Source organism: Salmo trutta, chromosome 19, assembly GCF_901001165.1.
Source record: "Salmo trutta chromosome 19, fSalTru1.1, whole genome shotgun sequence".
NCBI classification, from domain to species: Eukaryota; Metazoa; Chordata; class Actinopteri; order Salmoniformes; family Salmonidae; genus Salmo; species Salmo trutta.
In genome coordinates this window covers 41,022,175-41,047,563 of record NC_042975.1, presented here as the reverse complement: position 1 = coordinate 41,047,563, position 25,389 = coordinate 41,022,175, and the positions used below count along the sequence as shown (strand labels likewise).

General features: G+C 44.2%; 1 protein-coding gene across 3 annotated transcripts in view; it reads right to left on the bottom strand.

Moving 5' to 3' along the window:
- LOC115154586 (roundabout homolog 1) overlaps positions 1-25,389 on the bottom strand; it is a 214,634-nt gene that overhangs the window by 109,484 nt on the left and 79,761 nt on the right. For all 3 annotated transcript variants that reach the window (XM_029700968.1, XM_029700969.1, XM_029700970.1), the window contains one exon: positions 14,943-15,269. In XM_029700968.1, the coding sequence (XP_029556828.1) occupies positions 14,943-15,269 (327 nt within the window). The remainder of the gene's footprint in view (positions 1-14,942; positions 15,270-25,389) is intronic.

Below are 25,389 nucleotides of genomic sequence, written 5' to 3'. Positions count from 1 at the left end.
TTCGTCACGCTTCAGGCTCCAGTACACACTTCATCTGTCACTGTCTCTGCTCTGTCACTTCAGCTCTGCGTCCCCAAAAGAAGAAGTCTCACTTCTTCACCATGAAGGACAGCGGACGGAGCCAGCACTTCTTGTTTCTCTACATCTCTGTCACTCGTCTCCTGCTCCCTTCACTCTCTATGTCGTCATTCCTTCCATAGTCTGACTTCAACCATGTCTCCCTCTCTGACACCTTTTATACATATGTCCCTCTCCCATTACAGCACTCTCTCTCTCTGTGATGAGCACGTATTTTTTCACATATTTTGTACATAATATTGCCACTACCGTCTCTTATGACCGAAAATAACTTCTGGTCATCAGGACTGCAATTAGTCACCACGGACTGGCAGAATCCTCTTTTTCCTTTAACGAGTCTGACGAGCCCGACACGAACGACATACTGCTTTCTTGGGAACAGGCCCAGATCCCCGTGATTTGCGTGAAGAGGAGGCGGAGAAAAAGGGGCGTGCTGCCTTCTGAGAATTTGTAGGCGATCGAATAAACCCCCACTTCCTTCCGTTCTGCTAGCAAATGTGCAATCTTTGGACAATAAAATAGATGACCTACGCGGAAGATTAAACTACCAACGGGACATTCAAAACTGTAATATCTTATGCTTCACAGAGTCGTGGCTGAACGACGGCACTATCAACATACAGCTGGCTGGTTATACGCTGCACTGGCAGGATAGAACAGCGGCGTCTGGTAAGACAAGGGGTGGCAGACTATGTATTTTTGTAAATAACAGCTGGTGCACGATATCTAAGGAAGTCTCCAGCTATTGCTCGCCTGAGGTAGAGTATCTCATGATAAGCTGTAGACCACACTATCTACCTAGAGAGTTTTCATCTGTATTTTTCGTAACTGGTTACATAACACAACAGTCAGAGGCTGGCACTAAGACAACATTGAATGAGCTGCATTCTGCCATAAGCAAACAAGAAAATGCTCACCCAGAGGCGGCGCTCCTAGTAGCTAGGGACTTTCATGCAGGGAAACTTAACCTGTTGGGGATAGGGGGCAGTATTTGCACGGCCGGATAAAAAACGTACCCGATTTAATCTGGTTATTACTACTGCCCAGAAACTGCCTAGAATATGCATATAATTGTTTGATTTGGATAGAAAACACCCTACAGTTTCTAAAACTGTTTGAATGGTGTCTGTGAGTATAACAGAACTCATATGGCTGGAAAAAACCTGAGAAGATTCTGTACAGGAAGTGCCCTCTCTGACCATTTCTTGGCCTTCTACACTCTCTTTATTGAAAACAAAGGATCTCTGCTGTAACGTGAAACTTCCTAAGGCTCCCATAGGCTCTCAGAAGGCGCCAGAACGTTGAATGATGACTTTGCAGCCCATGGCTGAAAAACAGTAGCGCATTTGGATAGTGGTCGATCTGAGAACAATGAGATGCGCATACACGTGAAGAGTCCATTTTAGATTTTGAGTCTTTGAACAGAAAGGACGTTTCCCGGTCGGAATATTATCGCTTTTTTACGAGAAAAATTGCATAAAAATGTATTTTAAACAGCGTTTGACATGCTTCGAAGTACGGTAATGGAATATTTAGACATTTTTTGTCACGATACGCTTCCGCGCGTCACCGTTCAGATAGTGTCTTGAACGCAAGAACAAAACAGAGGATATTTGAACATAACTATGGATTATTTTAAACCAAAACAACATTTGTGGATGAAGTAGAAGTCCTGGGAGTGCATTCTGACGAAGAACAGCAAAGGTAATCCAATTTTTCTTATAGTAAATCTGAGTTTGGTGAGTGCCAAACTTGGTGGGTGTCAAAATAGCTAGCCCGTGATGGCAAGCTATCTACTCAGAATATTGCAAAATGTGCTTTTGCCGAAAAGCTATTTTAAAATCGGACACCGCGTTTGCATAAAGGAGTTCTGTATCTATAATTCTTAAAATAATTGTTATGTTTTTTGTGAACGTTTATCGTGAGTAATTTAGTAAATTCACCGGAAGTTTGCGGTGGGTATGCTAGTTCTGAACGTCACATGCTAATGTAAAAACCTGGTTTTTGATATAAATATGAACTTGATTGAACAAAACATGCATGTATTGTATAACATAATGTCCTAGGAGTGTCATCTGATGAAGATCATCAAAGGTTAGTGCTGCATTTAGCTGTGGTTTTGGTTTTTGTGACATATGCTAGCTTGAAAAATGGGTGTCTGATTATTTCTGGCTGGGTACTCTGCTGACATAATCTAATGTTTTGCTTTCGTTGTAAAGCCTTTTTGAAATCGGACAGTGTGGTTAGATTAACGAGAGTCTTGTCTTTAAAATGGTGTAAAATAGTCATATGTTTGAGAAATTGAAGTAATAGCATTTCTAAGGTATTTGAATATCGCGCCACGGGATTTCACTGGCTGTTGAGTAGGTGGGACGATTTCGTCCCACATACCCTAGAGAGGTTAAATCAGTTTTACCAAATTTCTATCAGCATGTTAAATTTGCAACCAGAGGAAAAAAAACTCTTGACCACCTTTACTCCACACACAGAGACGCATACAAAGCTCTACCCCACCCTCCATTTGGCAAATCTGACCAAAAATTAAAGCAGGAAGCCCCAGTGTCTAGATCAATAAAAAAGTGGTCAGAAGAAGCAGATGCTAAGCTACAGGACTGTTTTGCTAGCATAGACTGGAATATGTTCCGGAATTCCTCCGATGGCATTGAGGAGTACACCACATCAGTCATTGGCTTCATCAATAAGTGCATTGATGACGTCGTCCCCACAGTGACCGTACGTACATACTCCAACCAGAAGCCATAGATTACAGGCAACATCCGCACTGAGCTAAAGGCTAGAGCAGCCACTTTCAAGGAGCGGGACTCTAACCCGGAAGCTTATAACAAATCCCGCTATGCCCTCCAACAAACCATCAAACAGGCAAAGCGTCAATACAGGACTAAGATCGAATCGTACTACACCGGCTCTGACACTCGTGGGATGTGGCAGGTCTTGCAAACCATTACAGACAACAAAGGGAAGCACAGCCGAGAACTGCCCAGTGATACGAGGCTACCAGATGAGCTAAAATACTTCTATGCTCGCTTAGAGGCAAATAACACTGAAACATGCATGAAAGCACCAGCTGTTCCGGAAGACTGTGTGATCACGCTCTCCACAGCCGATGTGAGTAAGACCTTTAAACAGGTCAATATTCACAAGGCCGCAGGGCCAGACGGATTACCAGGACGTGTACTGGGAGCATGCGCTGACCAACTGGCAAGTGTCTTCACTGACATTTTCAACCTCTCCCTGTCCGGGTCTGTAATACCAACATGTTTTCAGCAGACCACCATAGTGCCTGTGCCCAGAAACATTAAGGTAACCTGCCTAAATGACTACCGACCCGTAGTACTCATGTCTGTAGCCATGAAGTGCTTTGAAAGGCTGGTCATGGCTCACAAACACCACTATCCCAGAAACCCTAGACCCACTCCAATTTACATACCGCCCCAACAGATCCACGGATGATGCAATCTATCACACCTGGACAAAAGGAACACCTATGTGAGAATGCTATTCATTGACTACAGCTCAGCATTCAACACCATAATGCCCTCAAAGTTCATCAATAAGCTAAGGACCCTGGGACTAAACACCTCCCTCTGCAACTGGATCCTGGACTTCCTGATGGGCTGCCCCCAGGTGGTAAGGGTAGGTAAAACAACACATCCGCCACGCTGATCCTCAACACAGGGGAGCGTGCTCAGTCCCCTCCTGTACTCCCTGTTCACTCATGACTGCACGGCCAGGCATGACTCCAACCCAATCATTAAGTTTGCCGATGACACAACAGTGGTAGGCCTGATCACCGACAACGACGAGACAGCCTAAAGGGAGGAGGTCAGAGACCAGGCCGTGTGGTGCCAGGACAACAACCTCTCCCTCAACGTGCTCAAGACAACGGAGATGATTGTGGACTACAGGAAAAAGAGGACAGCGCACACCCCCATTCTCATCGACAGGGCTGCAGTGGAGCAGGTTGAGAGCTTCAAGTTTCTTGGTGTCCACATCACCAACAAACTAACATGGTCCAAGCACACCAAGACAGTTGTGAAGAGGGCACAACAAAGCCTATTCCCCCTCAGGGGACTGAAAAGCATGGGTCCTCAGATCCTCAAAAGGTTGTACAGCTGCACCATCGAGAGGATCATGACTGGTTGCATCACTGCCTGGTATGGCAACTGCTCGGCCTCCGACCGCAAGGCACTACAGAGGGTAGTGTGAATGGCCCAGTACATAACTGGGGCCAAGCTTCCTGCCATCCAGGACCTCTATACACGGCGGTGTCAGAGGAAGGTCCTAAGAATTGTCAAAGACTCCAGCCACCCTAGTCATAGACTGTTCTCTCTATTACCGCACGGCAAGTGGTACCGGAGCGCCAAGTCTAGGTCCAAGAGGCTTTTAAACATCTTCTATCCCCAAGCCATAAGACTCCTGAACACCTAATCAAATGGCTACCCCCCACTCCTCTACCCCTCCTTTACACTGCTGCTACTCTCTGTTGTTATCATCTATGCATAATCACTTTATTAAAATACCTTCATGTATATATTACTTCAACTAACCGGTGCCCCCGCACATTGACTCTGTACCAGTACCCCCCTGTATATAGTCTCGCTATTGTTATTTTACTGCTGCTCTTTAATTACTTGTTACTTTTATTTCTTATTCTTATCTGTATTTTTTAAACTGCATTGTCGGTTAGGGGCTCGTAAGTAAGCATTTCACTGTAAGGTCTACACCTGTTGTATTTGGCGCATGTGACTAATGCAATTTGATTTGATTTGGGAGAAAAGGCCAGAGCAATGAGAGGCTTTATCTCTGATCAGTTCACACTTCTGACCAACACACATCATCACCAGTCATCTCACATTTCCCTCCATCGTCCATTCCCGTTACCCATACTCCCCTCTGCCTGCTCTGTGTCTGATCACTGACTGACAGCCATGTTGGCCAAGAGTGAGAGAACACACACCACGTAAGATTAAACAACAGCCAGGGGCCAGTCTGTCCAAACCTACAGGGACTTTACAACAATCAATCAGGGGCCAGCGATTAGAGTTTCAGTAATCTACAGATGTATCCTTCACACCAGAAACACACACACACAACAACAAAAAGATCACCACTTCCCCCTCGGGAGGCAAAAAAAGATTTGGCATGGGCCCTCAGATCCTCACAAAGTGCTACAGCTGCACCATTGAGAGCACCTTGACTGGCTGCCTCGCCTCTTGTTATGGCAACTGCTTGGCATCTGACCATGAGGTGCTACAGAGGGTAGTGCATACAGCACAGTACATCAAACTCCAACCACCCAAGTCATAGACTGTTCTCTCTGCTACCGCACGGCAAGCGCTACCGGAGCGCCAAGTCTGGGACCAAAAGGCTCCTGAACAGCTTCTACCCCCAAGCCATAAGACTGCTGAACATTTAATCAAATAGCCGCCTGGACTATTTGCAATGCTGCCCCTTTTTTTAGCTCTGACTCTCTTGCACTGGCTCTATGAACACTCAATGGACTCTACCCACACACTCACACATACTACACTGACACTTCAACACTCCAACACACACAGACAGACACACACACACACACTTTCACGCCTGCTCCCGCTCCCCCTCCCTGGCTCTCGAAGGCGCCAGGCACCCCAGCATTACAAACTCCTGCCACCATCAGTACGCACACCTTCCTTTCCCCGTCACGCGCATCAGCGTATTATTGGACTCACCTGGACTCAATCACCTGTTTATTACCTCCCCTATATTTGTCAGTTCCCCATCTCTGTTCCCCGCTGCTGCATTGTTTGTTGTCTGTTTTGGCACATTTCTCCTGACAGAGCTGGTGCAACTGAGTCAGGTTTGTAGGCCTCCATGCTCGCACATGCTTTTTCAGTTCTGCCCACACATTTTCTATAGGATTAAGGTCAGGGCTTGAGATGGCCACTCCAATACCTTGACTTTGTTGTCCTTAAGCCATTTTGCCACAATTTTGGAAGTATGCTTGGGGTCATTCTCCATTTGGAAGACCCATTTGCGACCAAGCTTTAACTTCCTGACTGAGGTCTTGAGATGTTGCTTCAATATATCCACATAATTTTCCTGCCTCATGATGCCATCTATTTTGTGAAGTGCACCAGACCCTCTTGCAGCAAAGCACCCCAACAACATGATGCTGCCACCCCCGTGCTTCATGGTTGTTATGGTGTTCTTCGGCTTGCAAGACCCCCCCCCCCCTTTTCTCCAAACATAACGATGGTCATTGTGGCCAGATTGTTCTATTTTTGTTTCATCAGACCAGAGGACATTTCTCCAAAAAGTACAATCTTTGTCCCCATGTGCAGTTGCAAACCGTAGACTGCCTTTTTTATGGTGGTTTTGGAGCAGTGGCTTCTTCCTTGCTAAGCGGCCTTTCAGGTTATGTCAATATAGGACTCGTTTTACTGTGGACATAGATACTTTGTACCTGTTTCCTCCAGCATCTTCACAAGGTCCTTTGCTGTTTTTCTGGGATTCAGTTGCACTTTTCGCACCAAAGTACATTAATCTCTAGGAGACAGAACGCGTCTCCTTCCTGAGCGGTATGACGGCTACGTGGTCCATGGTACCTTCAGGCGTTTGGAAATTGCTCCCAAGGATGAACCAGACTTGTGGAGGTCTACAATTGTTTTTCTGAGGTCTTGGCTGAATTCTTTGGATTTTCCCATGATGTCAAGCAAAGAGGCACTGAGTTTGAAGGTAGACCTTGGAATACATCCACATGTACACCTCCAATTGACTCAAATTATGTCAATTAGCCTATCAGAAGCTTCTAAAGCCATGATATCATTTTCTGGAATTTTCCAAGCTGTTTAAAGGCACAGTCAACATAGTGTATGTAAACTTCTGACCCACTGGAATTGTGATACAGTGAATTAATTGAAATAATCTGTCTGTAAACAATTGTTGGAAAAATGACTTGTGTCATGCACAAAGTAGATGTCCTAACCAACATGCCAAAACTATAGTTTGTTAACAAGACATTTGTGGAGTGGTTGAAAAATGAGTTTTAATGACTCCAATCTAAGTGTATGTAAATGTCTGACTTTAACTGTTGATACTGTATTACCTCAACTACCTCGTACCCCTGCACATTGACTCGGTACCAGTACTCCATGTATATAACATTGTTATTGTTATTTTATTGTGTTACTACTTCCTTTTTTCCCTTCCTTTTTAATTCTGCATTGTTGGGAAGTAAGCATTTCATGGTAAAGTCAACACCTGTTGTATTCGGCACAAGTGACAAATAAAATGTTATATGATTTAGAAATACCACCACATTAGGCTAACACATGTTGACTCACATCTCTTACAGCCCAAACTCAGGAGTATCAGACAGAGGGGGCTCTGTTCCACCACATATGGGAGACCCCTGGACCCTGAAATGACCCGTGGATGACCCCTGCGTCAGTTGGACCCCTTTGAGTTGAATCAGTAGGAAATAACTCAGTTTAGATTCTACAAGCTGTCCCTCTGTTCTAGCTCAACTTTAAACCTCAACATCCCAAAATAAACTCCCCAGGTGGACAAAGAGCATAAAGAAAGACAAGTTTGGTGTTGGGCAGCAGTTGACCTCCTCAGAGTGAGTCAGTGGAGCGGACACAGGAAGTAGCTGGGTGATAGATGGATACCCAGTGTGACTGTGGCAGGGACGGAGTGTGAGGGCATGCCCACTGTCGTTAATCCCTGTCACCAGGAAGGAGAGGAACACACCATCTCTGCTGTCCTCTGTTATCAGTGCTTCCCTCTCTTCTCTGTCTTTCCTGCCTGCTGCCAGAATCAGTGCCTTTGTCCCCTCCACCACCCCTCTCCTCCTTTATTGTCACAAAGCATGAAAAGAAAGTCACAATGTTCTTTTGTGACACCCCTGACCTCTCACCTCTGCCCCCTGCCCCTGCTCATTCCACCACCCTCCCCAGGGCCATAAAAAAACACACTTTTGGTTGATGTGTATTTTGGGCATGCAGGCGGACAAAGTCCTCACGGGGGGACAATGGGGTGAAAGCGTGCCTAACGGGCAACACAACGGACTTACCGCTCACACTGGGCAGACTCTGACAGAATAACACTGGCACCTGTTAGCTATACAAAAACCCTTAGTCTAAACTGGTGCACTACTAGACACACAAACACACACACACACAGCTGTTGTGGATGGCAGGTGGGTCCTGTAGTAAAAGTCCACCAACCTTTTTGGAGTTTTTACCATAGGGATGTGAAGCAGACATGTTTGCGTGAATTGATACCACATTTCCACAAGTCATGGCAAATTATGCATTTGTCACATCTCAAAAACCGTACCCCTGGGCCCTCTGACAGTCCCAACATACCCTTGACCCCTCTGTAAGACTTGTTATGGATACGGCTCTGGGACAGGGAGGACGTGCTCAGCCCTGAGAGGCCCAGGACACATGCTGAGACACGCTGTGGGAGCCTAACGGGAGCATGTTCTCCTGGGATCTCTAGCCTTTTCCCTTGAATGTGAGGGGACCCCACAGCAAGAAGTGATCTGAATACATCAGGGGACTGACTGAAGTAATGAATGATGCTGTAAAAAAGGTAATCAAAGGCAAATAGTCTGGCAAGTAAACAAATGATCTTCACTGGCAAGGGGTTTGAAAAGAGCAACACAGAGAGCTGGGTGCGGCTCTACTTAAACTGAAAACCCACTCCAAAAATATACTTTTTTTGAAGTTGACAAAATCCCCAAAAAGTTGTCAAGATATTGGACATTCAAGAAGCAAAGTGTCACCGGCCACATCATCATGATGATGCAATATGCATTCCTTTTAAGGCATCAGGTTAAAGGTGTTGGCTAAACGAGGGAGGAGAAGATGAGTGGGGAGGGGGGTGTGACAGGGGCCTAGGTGCTGGGGGTGGGGGCAAGGGGACAGAGGGAGAGCAGAGGCCTAGAAGACAGGAGTAACAGAGAACTATTGAAGTAGGTCAGTGTCAGTCTATATGTGAAGATCGCATGCAACTACAACAGGTCACCTGACCGCTCCCATCGTACAAAGATCAAATATGTGCATAAATGTGTAACTGGATTCACTGATGTTACTATTAAGCTCTGGTTGCGCAAAATTAGCTTCGATAAAAACACATTCCTTTTACTCAACAGGAGGGCTGGGACAATAGCCATAGTGTGAATGTGTGTGAGTAGGAGTGTGGTTGTGTGTGTCAGTAGGCATGCGTGTGTATATAAGCATCAGTGTGTGAGAGAATTCATGTTACATGTGAGAGAAACATATTCTGTGAAATAAAACATCCAAAACAGAGAACTTTATCCGACATCCTAAGAGTGTTGGATTTTACAGTTTCTTGTATGTCTTTTTATGTGGCTGTAAAACATGGACTGTATAGTGTTTTTCAGCTGCACGAAATAACCTTGGTTCTTGGGTCAGTTAAGAATAAGAGGACAATAAGCCTCAACAAGAGATCTGAGAGAGTACGTAGAATTACCCTGGCAGAGTTTCCACAAAACAAGCTGGTACATTAACAAACTAAGCATAAACGAGTCCTAAACTACACTGTCTAGAAACAGTGAACAACAGCTATGTCCAGGCCAGGCCCAGTCCAAACCCTGCACCGATCATAAAGCATTGTAACATTACATACTGTATAAACATTGTTACAGCACCACATCAACCCAGCTATTTGCTAGATGAGTGGTTATGCCTGCCCTGACATGTGAAGCCCTCCATGTGAGGCCCGATTTGTGAAGCCCGACGTGTGAAGCCTGACGAGTGAAGCCCGACGTGTGAAACCCGACGTGTGAAGCCCGACGTGTGAAGCCCGACATGTGAAGCCCGTTGGAGGAAAGATCATTGACATATATTTGACATTTGTATAATTTTTTGTCCCATTTTTCATGAGCTGAAATGGCCGCTCTAAAATGTGCAGTTTTGATACGTCACGCTATTAAAATAATTATTCAAATAAACTTTGTCACCACACCTTGTTATTGGATTTTCAACATTGCACAACCAATTACATTTTTGTAAACTTAAGTTGACAATTTTATTTTAGAAAATGATTGGCACCCGGAGCTAGTATTTGGTTTCACAGCCTTTGGCCAAGATAACTGCAGACAAATGCTTCTTGTAGCCATCAATAAGCCTGCTGCACCATTCTACTGGCAATTTGGCCCAGTTTTTAGCACCAAACTGCTCTGTTTCTTCAATGTTTGAGGCGTGCCCTCCACCAACTGCTGTTTTCAGATCTTGCCATAGGTTTTTGGACAATGGGTTGAATATTGGACTCCAAAACAAAACATGATGCCTTGCGCACGTTGCCAAAGAGCTCTAATTTTGTTTCAATAGTCCACAGAACATTTTCCCCAGAATGAAGGCTTGTTTAGGTGGGTTTTTCGAGAAGTTCAATCAGGATTTTTTGTGTCTCCTTCAGCAGTGGTGTCTTCCTGTGTTTACCAACGACCAAATGAAACATTCAAAGAAAATAACATCCTCCCTTCAATCAAACATTGGGGAGGTTCGATATTGCTGTGGGGTTGCTCTGCTGCCTCTGGTACTGGGGGCCTTGAATGTGTTCAAGACATCATGAAATCAGCAGGTGATCAAGTATGGCTGGGAATTGCCTGGGACCTCACGATACGATATTATCATGACACTTAAGTGCCGATACGATATATATTGCGATTCTCACGATTCTTACAATTCTATCTGTGATTTATTGAGATTCCATGGTCCAAACATATTGCTCACCATACTGTATGTCTGCTGCAAAGGGACAAGAGAGACGTGAGAAATTGAAGTAAAAGTGTTGAAACAAATTGGCTCCCTATTTAAAAAGAAGATGAAAACAAGCTATGACGAAAGAAATAGTGGACTTTTGGTGCAGGTACAGCCAACTAGCGCACAAATAATGTTGCGATATTCTCAAAACGATAAAATAAAACATCCCAATATGTAAATTAATCTCTATTATCAAGGTGTTTTGGAATGCAATGTTCAACCCGGTGTCCAAAAACTGTATCTCTGGTGAAGGTTGTGGGTCATCCAAACACACATCAAAAGCACCCTGGAATGGTTCAAGAAGAAACATTGGACTGTTCTGGAGTGGCCAGCGAAGAGTCTAGATCTGAATCACATCCATAACCTAAGGCGAGAGCTCGAAACAGCAGTCGGGCACCTCTCAAACATTGAAGAATTAGATCAGATCGGTATTAAATTAGATCAGCATTATCTCAGTTTGCTGCTGAAGACTAGGCCAAATTGCCAGTAGAAAGGTGCAGCAAGCTCATTGATGCCTACAAGAAGCACGTTGGCAGTTATCTTGGCCAAAGACTCCGCAACCAAGTACTAGCTCCAGGGTGCAAATAATGTTGTCCATGCCTTTTGTCTTTATTTTCTAAATTAAAATTGTAAACGTACATTTACAAAAATGTCATTGGTTCTGCAATGTTGAAATCCAATAAGATGTAGAGACCAATACGTATTTATTTATTTTTGTAACTTATTTGATAAGAGATAGGGAGTTATTAAAGAAAACTGCAAGGGTGTCAATATATTTGGCAGCAACTGTATGTGAACAATCCTTACTCCAAAGGACTATTCTATGGATTACATTTCGTGAACATCCCCCAACTCATGGTATTTTTTTTTGTCTGGGTTTCGTGAGGAATCACTCAGAAGAATTTAAAGGAATAAGTCAAGGTCTGGGGTCAGGTAGTGAGGTACTGCGGAGAGAGTTGGAGTTCCTACGTGTTTGTAGCTCCAGATAAGCCATGCTAAACCCTGACTTTGCCCTCCCTACTTGTCAGACAGCCAGCAATTGTTGAAACAAGGATTATCACTACACGCCCATAAGCAAGGACTAATAAGAGAAAAAAGCCTAGCACTTAACGCAGTATCCAAAATGAAGCTGTTATTTCAATGTTGGAAAGGGAGTTGGTAATAAGGCTTTTTCACTGACAGCGAATGGCAAATGAAATACACCAAGGAGGACCACTGGTCTCTCTCCCTGGGGTTGTACAGGGAGTTATGAAGTCAGAAGAGAGGATCAAACTAGATAGAAAATCATTTTAAAACCAAAAGGACTGCTAATTAGACCATACAATGAGTGTACAAATCATTAGGAACACCTTCCTAATATTGAGTTGCACCACCACTTTTGCCCTCAGAACAGCCTCATTTCATCGGGGCATGGATTCTACAAGGTGTTGGAAGCGTTCCACAGGGATGCTGGCCCATGTTGACTCCAATGCTTCCCACAGTTGTGTCAAGTTGGCTGGATGTCCTTTGGGTGGTGGACCATTCTTGATACATACGGGAAACTGTTGAGCATGAAAAACCAAGCAGCGTTGTAGTTCTTGACACAAACCAGCGCGCCTGGCACCTACTTCCATAGCTCATTCAAAGGCACTTACATTTAGTGTCTGGCCCATTCACCCTCTAAATGGCACACATACACAATCCATGTCTCAATTGTCTCAAGGCTTAAAAATCCTTCTTTAACCTGTTTCTTACCCTTCATCTACCCTGACTGAATTGGATTTAACAAGTGACATGAATAAGGGATCATAGCTTTCACCTGGATTCTCCTGGTCAGAGCAGGTGTTCTTAATGTTTTGTATTAATCAGTGTATTTCACATTTACTATGGAGAGAATACATGTATTAGAACTTTACAACAGTGCAAGCTAGTGTTTCACCTTGTTTGACCCCGCGTGAGGAGGGAAGAAAATAAACAACCATGATAAAAGGATAAACAGCCTAGATAAACTGTCTAGGCAGGTTGGTAGACTGCCATGCTCTGCAAATAGTTCCAACTGTCCAGTAAGGGGCCAGTTGAGTTATTAGTGTCATTGAAGTGTCTCCAGGTAAAGTTTATGCAGGCTCAGATGCAGCCTCATAAAAACCTTGGCATTTCAAGCTCTCTCTCTGTCTGGCAGGGCTGTAGTCACCTTAGTTGCCCCCAAAGACATAACACAGGGTGTTCTTCAAAGGCTAAGAGAGAGAGAGAGCGAGAGAGATAGAGAGCAAGAGCAAGAGAGAGCGCCTGAGAGAGAGAGAGCGCGAGAGAGGGAGAGAGGGAGAGAGAGAGAGAGAGAGCGCGAGAGAGGGAGAGAGGGAGAGAGCGCGAGAGAGGGAGAGCGGGAGAGCGAGAGAGAGAGAGAGCAGGGCTAGACCTGTCATCACCATCAGACTGTCAGGGAGCATGACTTCACGGTCTATTCTGGTCCAAGGCTCTTGTCTGGGCTCGTTTGGTCCTGTGGTTGGTGACCTTGAATATTGTCCTTTAAAGGAGAAGTTTACCCAAAATCCAGAAACTACCAAGTGATTCCATACATTGAAACTAGTTCAGTGGAGTTTGCACTCTCTCCTTGTAGTGCTGTACTGAAACAGCTGTAAAAAAGAAAAAGAAAAGGGGGGGTCACATGACTCGTGTCATTGCTGGATTGCATGCCTCGCTCTGTTCCATTGCCAGTAAAATCATGATTAAAAGATGTGCCCTTACACGGAACTTGATGTCACAGATTACATTTTTGGGGGGGGAGAGAAGGAGCTGGTGCAAAAGATGATAGAGTTAGGCATATCGCAGGTAAAGTTAGTTACAAAAAGTGGATAAAGAGTTGGCAGCAAGAGCAAGCTGGTGTTCGGTCCCTGGCTCCACTTTATACAGGAAACCAAAGGAAGAAGGCCCCAGATTTGACTGTTTTCCGATAAAAGATACGGAGAGATGTAGAAGACGGTTAGTAGCAATTCAAAATAGTAAATACAATGTAAATTCTCCTGCAGCCAACCTTGCATCGCTGCGTGTGTGTAACAAGCACTTGAGTGACGATGCATGTAAACGAGATATGCCATTTGAAACTACGGGGACGGAAAACCCGAAGGATACTACAAGACACAGCTGTCGCTACTGTGTTTCCATGGACTGGATCTGGCGCAGTGCCAAAATACAAAGGTGCGTTTGAGAAGAGAAAGTGACAAAGTATGCGTGCGGCAGTATGTAGCCTAGCCTGATCCTTAGCGTTCAAGGTGTTCTTATTGTGTTGTTACCATAGCACCATATCATAAAGACACAGGCGTAGGTGCTCTACAGGTTAGCATATGTGCCCTTTGTATTTATGACAGAGGGGGGGGGGGGGGTTGAGAGGCAGTAAACATTGTGTCACCTTACATTGCATAATAGAATACATCAAAAACATTGTGATGAATAAACATAGACTAAATAGTGTTTGGGGCTAATGTGAATACATAAACTCACTAACGGTCCCGCTCATAGAGGTTGATGATAAGCGATCATTCAGTAAAGAAAAGTTTAGATACTTACTCGTTAGATAACTGTCCATGTGGCCCAGCTGGAACAGGGGTGCCCCTCCATTTTTGTTTTTCAGGACCGTTGATGTGGGCAGATACATCTCAGTGGTCGCAAAAGCAGACTAACTTCTCTCATCACCATTACGTTCCTACATTTCTGTAAGAATTGTAGTCACTTATTTGAATTCTCTGCAGCACAAACTCCACTGATCTAGTTTCAATGTATGGAATCACTTGGGAGTTTTCTGGATTTTGAGTAAACTTCTCCTTTAAGAGTTGTCCTAACCAGGCAGGCACCACAGCACCACTCAGTGTTCAGACATCTAATGAATGACTGATTTCTGTAATTATTAACAACACTGACCTCAGTGTTATAAAGCAGTGATAACCATCACTTACATCTACATATTCCATGTACATCCTTTGATATAAAGCAAATAGCTATCATCAGCATGCCCACGTTGTCTCTAGTAGTTGATACAGCAACCCACATGGCTTTGACCAACCACCACCGAGACAGACAGAGAACATTACTTACTGGCTACCTCCAGCGAGGCGTTGTGGCTGACGGCCTGGCCCAGGTAGTTACGGGCCACACACACATAGCTGCCGTCGTCTGGTTTGCTGCGTCGGCCGTGGACGATACGTAGGAAGAAGAGGGAGCCGCTGGGCAGCAGCATGCGGTGGGAACGGGGGTTGTCCCGGTCTGTCTCCACACGCTCCCCGTCCTTGTACCACTCCACCGTGGGGGCAGGACGCCCCTCCGCCTTGCAGTTGAGGGTGGCTGGCTCCCCCTTGGACACAATGAGGTCGGAAGGGTGCTCCACTATCCGGGGAGGGGAGTCATCCTGACGAAGACGAGATCCTGAGAAAAGAGGAAATATGACATGAGATTTACATTGCATGTGTGTTGGAGCAATCCCTGGCCACAAGCACAATGATAATCAGTAGCTCATGTCATGTCCCAAACATCACTCTGTCATGTGAATTAATTCCTCAGCCTTATCCACCCTGAGCCTAATGCTACATTCATAACCAAGTGGGAAGATGGTCATTACCAGTTGTGAAGTTCACGTGCTTTGAACCCATTGGCTAATTGCCAACTAATGGCCAACAAGCTGCGTCAACCATAAACAAAAAATACAGCTATCATATGCTTGTAAACAAATGATAGTGTTAAAAAAAGATACAAATAGATTGCTTTTATAAATAATGTCTTGGAAATGCTGTTATCAAGGTCATTTCCTTAGTAAGTCACGTCAGAGGTCAGCATTTTGGAGAAGTCGGAGCTCATGGATGATAGACGAGTTTCCCACTAGTAATTACCAGTTGGAGGGGCATTCAAGCGGATATTTCCCAGTCGTATGTGGCAAATACCACCTTCCCACTTGGTTATGACCACAGCACTACCCATCGCCCATAGGCCTGGACCTACCCCTTTTAACACACACAAAACTGTAGCACTCAGAGGAAGCATGTATCAGAAGAACTAGCTTATTAGAGTCTAGGGAAATAGAAACTACGTGGAGACTATTTTAATCACACACACACATCTCTTACACACATACAATACACACACTAGCTATACATATCTCCAATGATTAGGAAGCCACACTGAGCCACAAACGCACACACCCAGCAGTACCTACAGTACATATCAGTCTCAGCAGTTGTTCCCTTCAGCAGCAGCAGTAGGTTTACAGTAATTAGACACAGTGCATTATCATTGCTGTGCCGGTGATTGTACCAACTGTAATCCTGTCTGGCATTCTAATTAACACACATTGTCATGGGGCAGACACAATGTTTCTGTATTGTTTAAGGGCCCAGAGTCCCAGGAGGCAAACCACAGCAGTAAGCCGAGTTGACGAACAGAGGCCTTATTTTGGCATATCTTAGTAAACACGTCTTCCCTAAAACCTCCACTAGGAAAACAACAATTGGTTTATAGCTGTGAGAGTATGATACCAGTATGTTCTGAGCTATAATATGACTATAAGAGGGAAAATCTAATGCTATTAATGACATTTTCAATATGGACTATATTATAGTTTCCAAGGCTCTTTCTCTATGTTGATAAGAGAGAAATTGAATTTAAATTTAAATTGAGAGAGAGCCGTTTCCTTTGAAACATCTACAACCCCGCTAAAGGAATGTGATCATATTGAACACAGCGAAAGCGATTCTGGGCGATTCTCTCTTGTGAAGTGGCGAAGCGGCCGGGTCTAGCTATTAATCAACTACCGTTTGTCAGAAGCCTGCATCAAAGTCTTTGATCCTGCTGTCGGCACAGTAACGCAGCGATGCCCTTTGGTCTGCTGACTGTAACAGAATATCTCTGGATCTCAGAGAGAGAGAGGAAGAGAACACTGCTGGTCCAGTGTGTTTCATTAAAGAAGGCTTTGAAGTGTTCCCATGGTCTGTCATGGGGTTCAACCCTCCCTACTAAATTATTTATTTTATATATATCAGGGGATATTTATTTAAGGAATTACACATTAGCATTCTGCTGGTTAAGTGGTGCAAAGCTGCAGAGGCTGGAAGATTGGGAGCTGGGCAGGCAGTGGGCAGCCGGACAGGCAGTGGGCAGCCAGACAGGCAGCGGGCAGCCGGACAGGCAGCAGGCAGCCGGACAGGCAGTGGGCAGAATGAAGGGGTAAAGCTCCATTCTCTGCTCTTTCAAAAAAATGTATTATGAGTGGAGAGGGAGCATGGAACCCAGTCCAACAGGACCACAACACACACTCTCAGCATGGATCCCTACTCTGAGTATCATCCATCACCACACACACACACACACACACACACACACACACACACACACACACACACACACACACACACACACACACACACGCCACACTGCAAACAATCACACAATCCTTCTCTTTCTCCTCCTATTCTGTTTATCTGTCACTCATTCCACAGTGCCCTGGCCTCCTGAGTCCCTCCCACCCTCAGGGGACATGAGACAAAGGCTCCTCACTGTGCTCTGTGTTTTGGCCTCCCTCCCTCAGGGGACATGAGACAAAGGCTCCTCACTGTGCTCTGTGTTTTGGCCTCCCTCCCTCAGGGGACATGAGACAAAGGCTCCTCACTGTGCTCTGTGTTTTGGCCTCCCTCCCTCAGGGGACATGAGACAAAGGCTCCTCACTGTGCTCTGTGTTTTGGCCTCCCTCCCTCAGGGGACATGAGACAAAGGCTCCTCACTGTGCTCTGTGTTCCGGCCTCCCTCCCTCAGGGGACATGAGACAAAGGCTCCTCACTGTGCTCTGTGTTCCGGCCTCCCTCCCTCAGGGGACATGAGACAAAGGCTCCTCACTGTGCTCTGTGTTTTGGCCTCCCTCAGGGGACATGAGACAAAGGCTCCTCACTGAGCTCTGTGTTCCGGCCTCCCTCCGTCCTTCTATCCTTCCATCTCTCCAGATTTAACTCATTTGCTTCACTGTTACGACTGATGAAGGACATTTGTACAGGTTCTACTGTAGGTATGCTTACTATTTCACCAGATCCACTTTGGCATTAAAGGGTTTAAGTGCTGAACTAAGTGTGTGTAGAGTGATTCTCTGTGTGGTGGGTATCTATACTGTATTTTTGTGAAAACTGTGGAGGGCAATGTAATGGAAAAGGAATTTGAGAGGATAGACAAAAACCAGATGATATAAGAGAGAGAGAGAGGGGGGGGGGGGTTGGAGGGGGAGGAGCAGGGGGGTGATAATGTCCAGTAACTGCAGCCATTTGTGGGTGGTATTTCACCTGTTTTACTGCCTGTTGGGAGCAGGAGGTTGTGATTTGGCTGCTCTTTCATGTGGCTAAGAGTGGTTCACACAGTGCTGACTTAAAGTGTCCGCATGCTTCCCATCCGAAACAGTTTGCGCATATACTGTGTTATGAGAAATATGGCACCAAACCTCTTAGTTAAATGTAAAATTGTGCGACTATGATCTCCCCAGCAAGAACATCAAAATTTATGACAGATTTCCAGAGTTATCTTAGATTAATTTAGACTATTTTGAAGAAGTGTATACTGGCTATGGCGTCGCAAGATGGACAAAGAGTACTATTGCCGCTTTTCCAAACAAATATATTTTAAGGCAGTATGCGAGGCAAAGACGTTCACTTCGCCTAGCCGAGTTCTGCTAGGAGCAAACTGAACCTGCAGACCTGCTTACAGTGCCTGCATTGGCCCAGACTGGGGAGTTAAATCGTTTATAAAGCTTTAATGGGGATATGATGCTGTAGTGTAGAGACAGAGTCCTAACTCACAGACCAACACCAGAGAAGCTACAACACATTACCCTACAGAGACTGTGGGGAGAGGAGCAGGCACACTACTTAAATCACACAACCAACATTTCAGCCACATACATACCTATAGTATCAGTCAAACGTTTGGACACCTTCTCATTCAAGGGTTTTTCTTTATTTATACTATCTTCTACATTGTAGAATAATAGTGAAGACATCAAAACTATGAAATAACACATATGGAATCATGTAGTAACCACAAAAAGTGTTAAACACTCTTGGCATTCTCTCAACCAGCTTCACCTGGAATGCTTTTCCAACAGTCTTGAAGGAGTTCCCACATATGCTGAGCACTTGCTGGCTGCTTTTCCTTCACTCTCCTTCTTGGTCAAATAGCCCTTACATAGTCTGGAGGTGTATTGGGTCATTGTCCTATTGAAAAACAAATGATAGTCCCATTAAGCGCAAACCAGATTGGATGGCATATCGCTGCAGAATGCTGTGGTAGCCATGCTGTTTAATTGTGCCTTGAATTCTAAATAAATCCCTGACAGTGTCACCAGCAAAGCACCCCCGCACCATCACACCTCCTCCTCTGTGCTTCACGGTGGGAACTATACATGCGGATATCATCCGTTCACCTTCTCTGTGTCTCAGAAAGACATGGTGGTTGGAATCAAAAATCTCAAATTTGGACTCATCAGACCAAAGGACAGATTTCCACCAGTCTAATATCCATTACTCATGTTTCTTGGCCCAAGCAAGTCTCTTCTTCTTATTGTATCCTTTAGTAGTGGTTTCATGGCAGCAATTCAACCATGAAGGCCTAATTCACGCAGTCTCCTCTAAACAGTTGATGTTGAGATATGTTTGTTACTTGAACTCTGTGAAGCATTTATTTGGACTGCAATCTGAGGTGCAATTAACTCTAATGAACTTATCCTCTGCAGCAGAGGTAACTCTGGGTCTTCCTTTCCTGTGGCGGTCCTCATGAGAGACAGTTTCATCATAGAGCTTAATGGTTTTTGTGACTGCACATTTTCCGGATTGACTGACCTATCCACAAATGTACATTTAACAAGGCACACCTGTTAATTGAAATGCATTCCAGGTGACTACCTCATGAAGCTGGTTGAGATAATGCCAAGAGTGTGCAAAGCTGTCATCAAGGCAAAGGGTGGCTACCTTGAAGAATCTCAAATATAAATATATTTTGATTTGTTTAACACTTTTTTGGTTACTACATGATTCCATATGTGTTATTTCAAAGTTTTGATATCTCACTGTTATTCTACACAGTAGAAAATAGTAAAAATGTACTACAAATAGTGATGATATACAACAGAGATGCTATGACTACAGTGCAGTATGTAATTCCACTGGCTCAACAGAATTCTAGACACAGTCCTCACTGGAAGGGTGTTGCTGGGAATTTCACCGAAAGAGGGCATGCAGATCGATCAACTGCTACTTCCAGTCAGCCTCACCCTGAATCACACGCACACACATGGGTACACACACACACGACCATTGCACCCCATATCCCCCATTAGGTTGTAGGTAGAGGGAAACAAGGGGCTGATCTATGGAAAGATCGATAGCCTCTACACTCTCCACTTCATCAGTGGGGCCTTCGGGAAGTAAGATGGGACAGAGGGCCAAGTGGTACAGTACTCTTTTCTCGTGTTGCATGGTATACCGAAACGCTGGCACTTCTCGATACTTGGTACTATGCTTTTTGTTACTTTCGGTACTTCTGTCAAATGTGTCTCACACCGTCTACTGACTGAGAGAGGATCAAGTCTGTCTTTCAGTGTAGCTGATGTCCCCTTATAGCGTGAGAGCACCATGACCTGCTCCGCTTACTTCTTGCTAGATCTAGCCTGACATGAGGAACCACTGAACTCACTGGGAATCTGGGCTGCATCATCACCTATGCTGCACAGAAGTTAACACACTTGAATAACGCAACACGGTGTCATGACGTTGGCCTCTTTGGGTACAGGAAGGACAGTTGACCCCCTCCCCTTTGTACCATCACCCAACCTACCTTCCCCCCCAACCCAGGGTTGTAAAAATTCCAAGAGGAGAATCTACTACAACATGTTTCATAGAGAGACAAAGGAAATTCTTCCAACTCATAGAATTGGAGAACCTAGCGACATGTGTGTTCTGGAGAAGATATGGAAGATTGATGAAGACTCCAGCTACGAACTGATCCGCTTGGTACAATTTTGTGATACTCAGAAGAGACAATATAGCCATATTACCCTAAAACGGTCTACATGATAGCCTCAGCGATGAGACTGAATCCACATGGTTGTATACAATGTATTATTAAGGATAAAGCTATTTGTAATACATTGAGATGCTATGTACTGATGTTAATGTGATAGAATTATATTTCTGTAACCAAGTCTAGCTCAGTCATAGGCACGCCCCCAGGGACACATACAGGACCAGGCGTCATTTGACAAGCCTGTTCTCTGGGCCCTATAAAACACCCCCTGATTTACATTTCTAGAGACCAGGCCTACACTCCATTGCGAGTTGGCTCATAGGTTTGACCAGCCAAGTACTCTACTGAAAGTGAACCATACCACGTGGTTAACTTTTAGACTATCGATATCGACAGAATAAGAACAAGTCTTTGATATTAATTATTAGTCTGCAGCTAAGTAAATTATATCATCGAACGCGAAGACCAACCACATCCATTCTATGACGACATTCATGAATGTCGCTCTGACAGATCCATTCTAACCGAGAGTGAGAGAGAGAGAACGCTGACAAACTCTCCATCAGAACAAAACTCTCCAACAAGAATCCCGACGACACATGAGCGTAAATATATATTGATTGCAAATGTTCCCGAATGAGTGAGCCTTCAATTGTCAATTGTTAATATTAATGAACTCTGTGTAACTTCTCAGCTTACCGTTTTATGACCCATTGTCTAACAGACCAGCCATGCTTGTTAGCCAGTAGGGCACATTACTATGCCAATCCTTGGTGACGATAATTGCTGTTTGTATGTTTTCTGTTAATTACTTAGTGTAGTAAATAAATGATTTTAAGACAATTGATGTATGGATGATTTTAGTAAAGACTGGGTTCGTGCAGATAACCAAGAATTACAACTTTCATGATGAGACTGAAACAACATACGGGTTAAGATTGACTGCTATCGATGTAAAATATTACTAAGTATTTTAAGAGTTTATTCAGAGGATAACAGCTCTATAAACGTTCTTCTGTGGTGCCCCGACTTTCTAGTTAATTACATTTACATGATTAGCTTAATCAGGTAATATCAATTACAGAGAAATAATTTTATAAGTTAGCATGTCATATCACTTAATCCGGCATAGCCAAAGACACGACAACGGCATGTAGAAATGTTGAAACTGCTAATTACTGTTCCCAAAACAATATTCAGAATAGGCTAGAACACTACAATACAAGAAGATACTGGTAACTTCCAGCTTTGAAGGCTAACTGTCCTTGTTAGCTAACAGCTGAAGCCAATTCACTACCCTAGTACCACAACACAACATTTTGCTGCTTACAAAGCTGATAGTCACCAAAAATGTTATTCATTCACTTCGTCTCCCCCGCTTTACGTCTCTCCAAGTCAAGATCGTCTTTGATCAAGCCTCGAACTGACTTTGTGTGTGAATGACTTTATGTGTCTTAAAGAGACAGCGCACACTTTTATAAAATAAGAGATGACTTATTCTATACAAATGTTGTTGATCAGTACGAGAAAAGTAGTCCCAAATGGAAGGTAAACAGATAGTTTTTCATCTGTATCCTCATGAAATAAGCCAAAACAAGCTCAATAACTCAATGCATGCACACATTTCTATTGAATATGCATTCACCTGTATTGTGAAAAGACCTAGGCTACATCTTGATTTACCCAGTTTATCAAGATATTTACATTCAAATGTGTAGTTAGAATGGTACAAAAGTCAAATTGATTGCATAATTAATGCTTACATAAAAACATTTCCAACGTAATGATACTGAACTCAAAAGATCTGTCTGGATTAAATGCCATTCTGTGACTTTGGCTAATACGCAAAACATTTTTTGCCATGGTATCATGTTGGTATCAATTATCGTGATGGTATCGAATATCGTGATACTAAACCTTGTATCTTTCCTTTCCCAGTAAGGATCAGTACTCTGGCCCCTGGATAACATTTAAAACATACCAGGTCAGAGAACCTAGAAAGATTGTCTTGTCTTCCTGAGAACACTGATCTAATTGAGTCTTGCAATCCTGAAACAATGCACAACATAATTATTGGGTGTTTTCGAAGGCAGGTGAGAGGGCGCCGTCAAGCATTTCAAATGAATACACACAAACACAAACACATCCACACACAAACAACTCCAAGGTGAAAAGACAGCAAACCAACCACCTAGCCGCAGGGCATAATCATACATATTTCATTTGAATTACAATTAACACTCCGTGCAAACATATTCAGAAGGATATAATAAATTGCGAGGAGAAAGGCAGCCAGGCTCCCCAGTTGCCTATTCTCTGCACGCTCGTTGTTTTGCTTGTTTTAATTGTGTTGGGTTTGTGCCTAAGGGTTGGAGAAGCTCCCTGAGCTGGCTGGTGTATCGCCCTACCACAGGTGGCCTTCAGCAAGACCAGGCTTTATCTGCAAAGACCCAGCAGCAAGACAGCACGTAATCAACAAGCGCACACACACACACACACACACACAAAGGTCATTTGTAACAGCTATGCCAGACATACACTTACTTCTTATGTCTGTCAATCATCCCTGAGGCTGTTCTGCTGTAGTGACGGGAATCAGCTTTGGTGTGAAGGATGAGGGGATAACGAGGGGAATACGAGAGAGGATGGGAGGAGAGAGTGAAGGAGGGAGGATGGCAGAGGTGAATCTCCTCTGTCTTTTCAGAACTGCCCTGGGTTCTCTTTCCAGGAACAGACAAATAGAATGTGAAATCACACATATGCCATTAGATAAAACCAAGCAGGGGACCATAGTATTGTTTGCCCACTGACTGGGAAGAAGATCTGATATCCAGCACACCTTCTACCCAGATAATGTATATATGGATGAATGAATAAGTGGATGAATTAATGAATGAATGAATTAATTAATTAATGTCAAAACAGGCACCCTCATCTTAACTAAACCGCCAAAAGGACCAGGCAGTGACTGTCTGAGCATATGTTGAATATTACATCGCTGTGATCAAGTGTGGTTTCACGATTCCGTTGGTGGGCCTGAATCAGTACATCCCGAGTAAGTCCTTTACGTTCCTGTGTCTCAGTTTACCAAACACGGTGTGATGCCATGAGCGGGGTGATGCAAACACACCACTTAAAGAGATGAGATATCAACCGCAAATCAAAGCACTGCACTGGGGATTACACTGGCTGCCATCTCTCAATGTAAAGTAACTCCTCCACAGGTAAAAAACCACATTATTGCTCACACACACACACACACACACACACACACACACACACACACACACACACACACACACACACACACACACACACACACACACACACACACACACACACACAGGGAATGAGCCATGAAAACTGATCTGGCGATAAAGCCGTTCCACTAGCAGCAGTGTGAAGAGGTGTAGCGTTGGGTTACAGTTTCTGGCCCAGCTTCACACACACACCAGGCCCTCTAAAAGCACTCCTTAAACAATGCACATTATTGTCTACTCGCTGGTTCCCCTAACCCAGGTACTTGAGTTGCGGTTGGTGACATTGACACGTGTGGAATGCTTTAGCCTCTATGTCACCCCCTGGTACCGGTGACGCCGGGTATGACATCACCCCATCACATGGAGAGTCCTGGCCAATCAGGACTGAGATAGCAAGTGAAGTAAATCTGTGCCTGGGGTGACATGGGATTGATTGTCTATGTGTGTCCGGTGGGATGATACTGTGGCAAATAGTAATATAATCTGTGCATACTCCCCTCTCATCCGTTTGGCCAAATGTCATAGACAGGAATAGGAGGGAAATGGATTCTTTAAAATGGATCACAATGAACCTCAATGGTCTTCTCACTATCTATCATAACAGTGGACATACACAAACACAGCAAACATAGCACTCAGCACTCACATGCAACATATATAGAAAGTTACACTGAGTGTACAAAACATTAGGAACACCTTCCCAATATTGAGTTGACCCACTTTTGCCCTCAGAACAGCCTCAATTCATCAGGGCATGGACTCTACAATGTGTTCCACAGAGAAGCAGGCCCATGTTGACTTCGATGCTTCCCAAAGTTGTGTCAAGTTGCCTGGATGTCCTTTGGCTGGTGGACCATTCTTGATACACGGAAAACGGTTGAGCGTGAGAAAGCCAGCAGCGTTGCAGTTCTTGACACACTCAAACTGGTGTGCCTGGGACCTACTACCATACCCTGTTCAAAAGGCAGTTACATATTTTGTCTTGCCCATTCACACTGACTGACACATACACAATCCATGTCTTAATTGTCTCAAGGCTTAAAAATAATTATTTAACCTGTCTCCTCCCCTTCATCTACACTGACTGAAGAGTATATAACAGGTGACACCAATAAGGGATCATAGCTTTCACCTGGATTCACCTGGTCAGTTTATGTCATGGAAAGAGCAGGCGTTCCTAATGTTTTGTGCACTCAGTGTACAATACACACAATTTAACTAGATAAACATCTACTGTC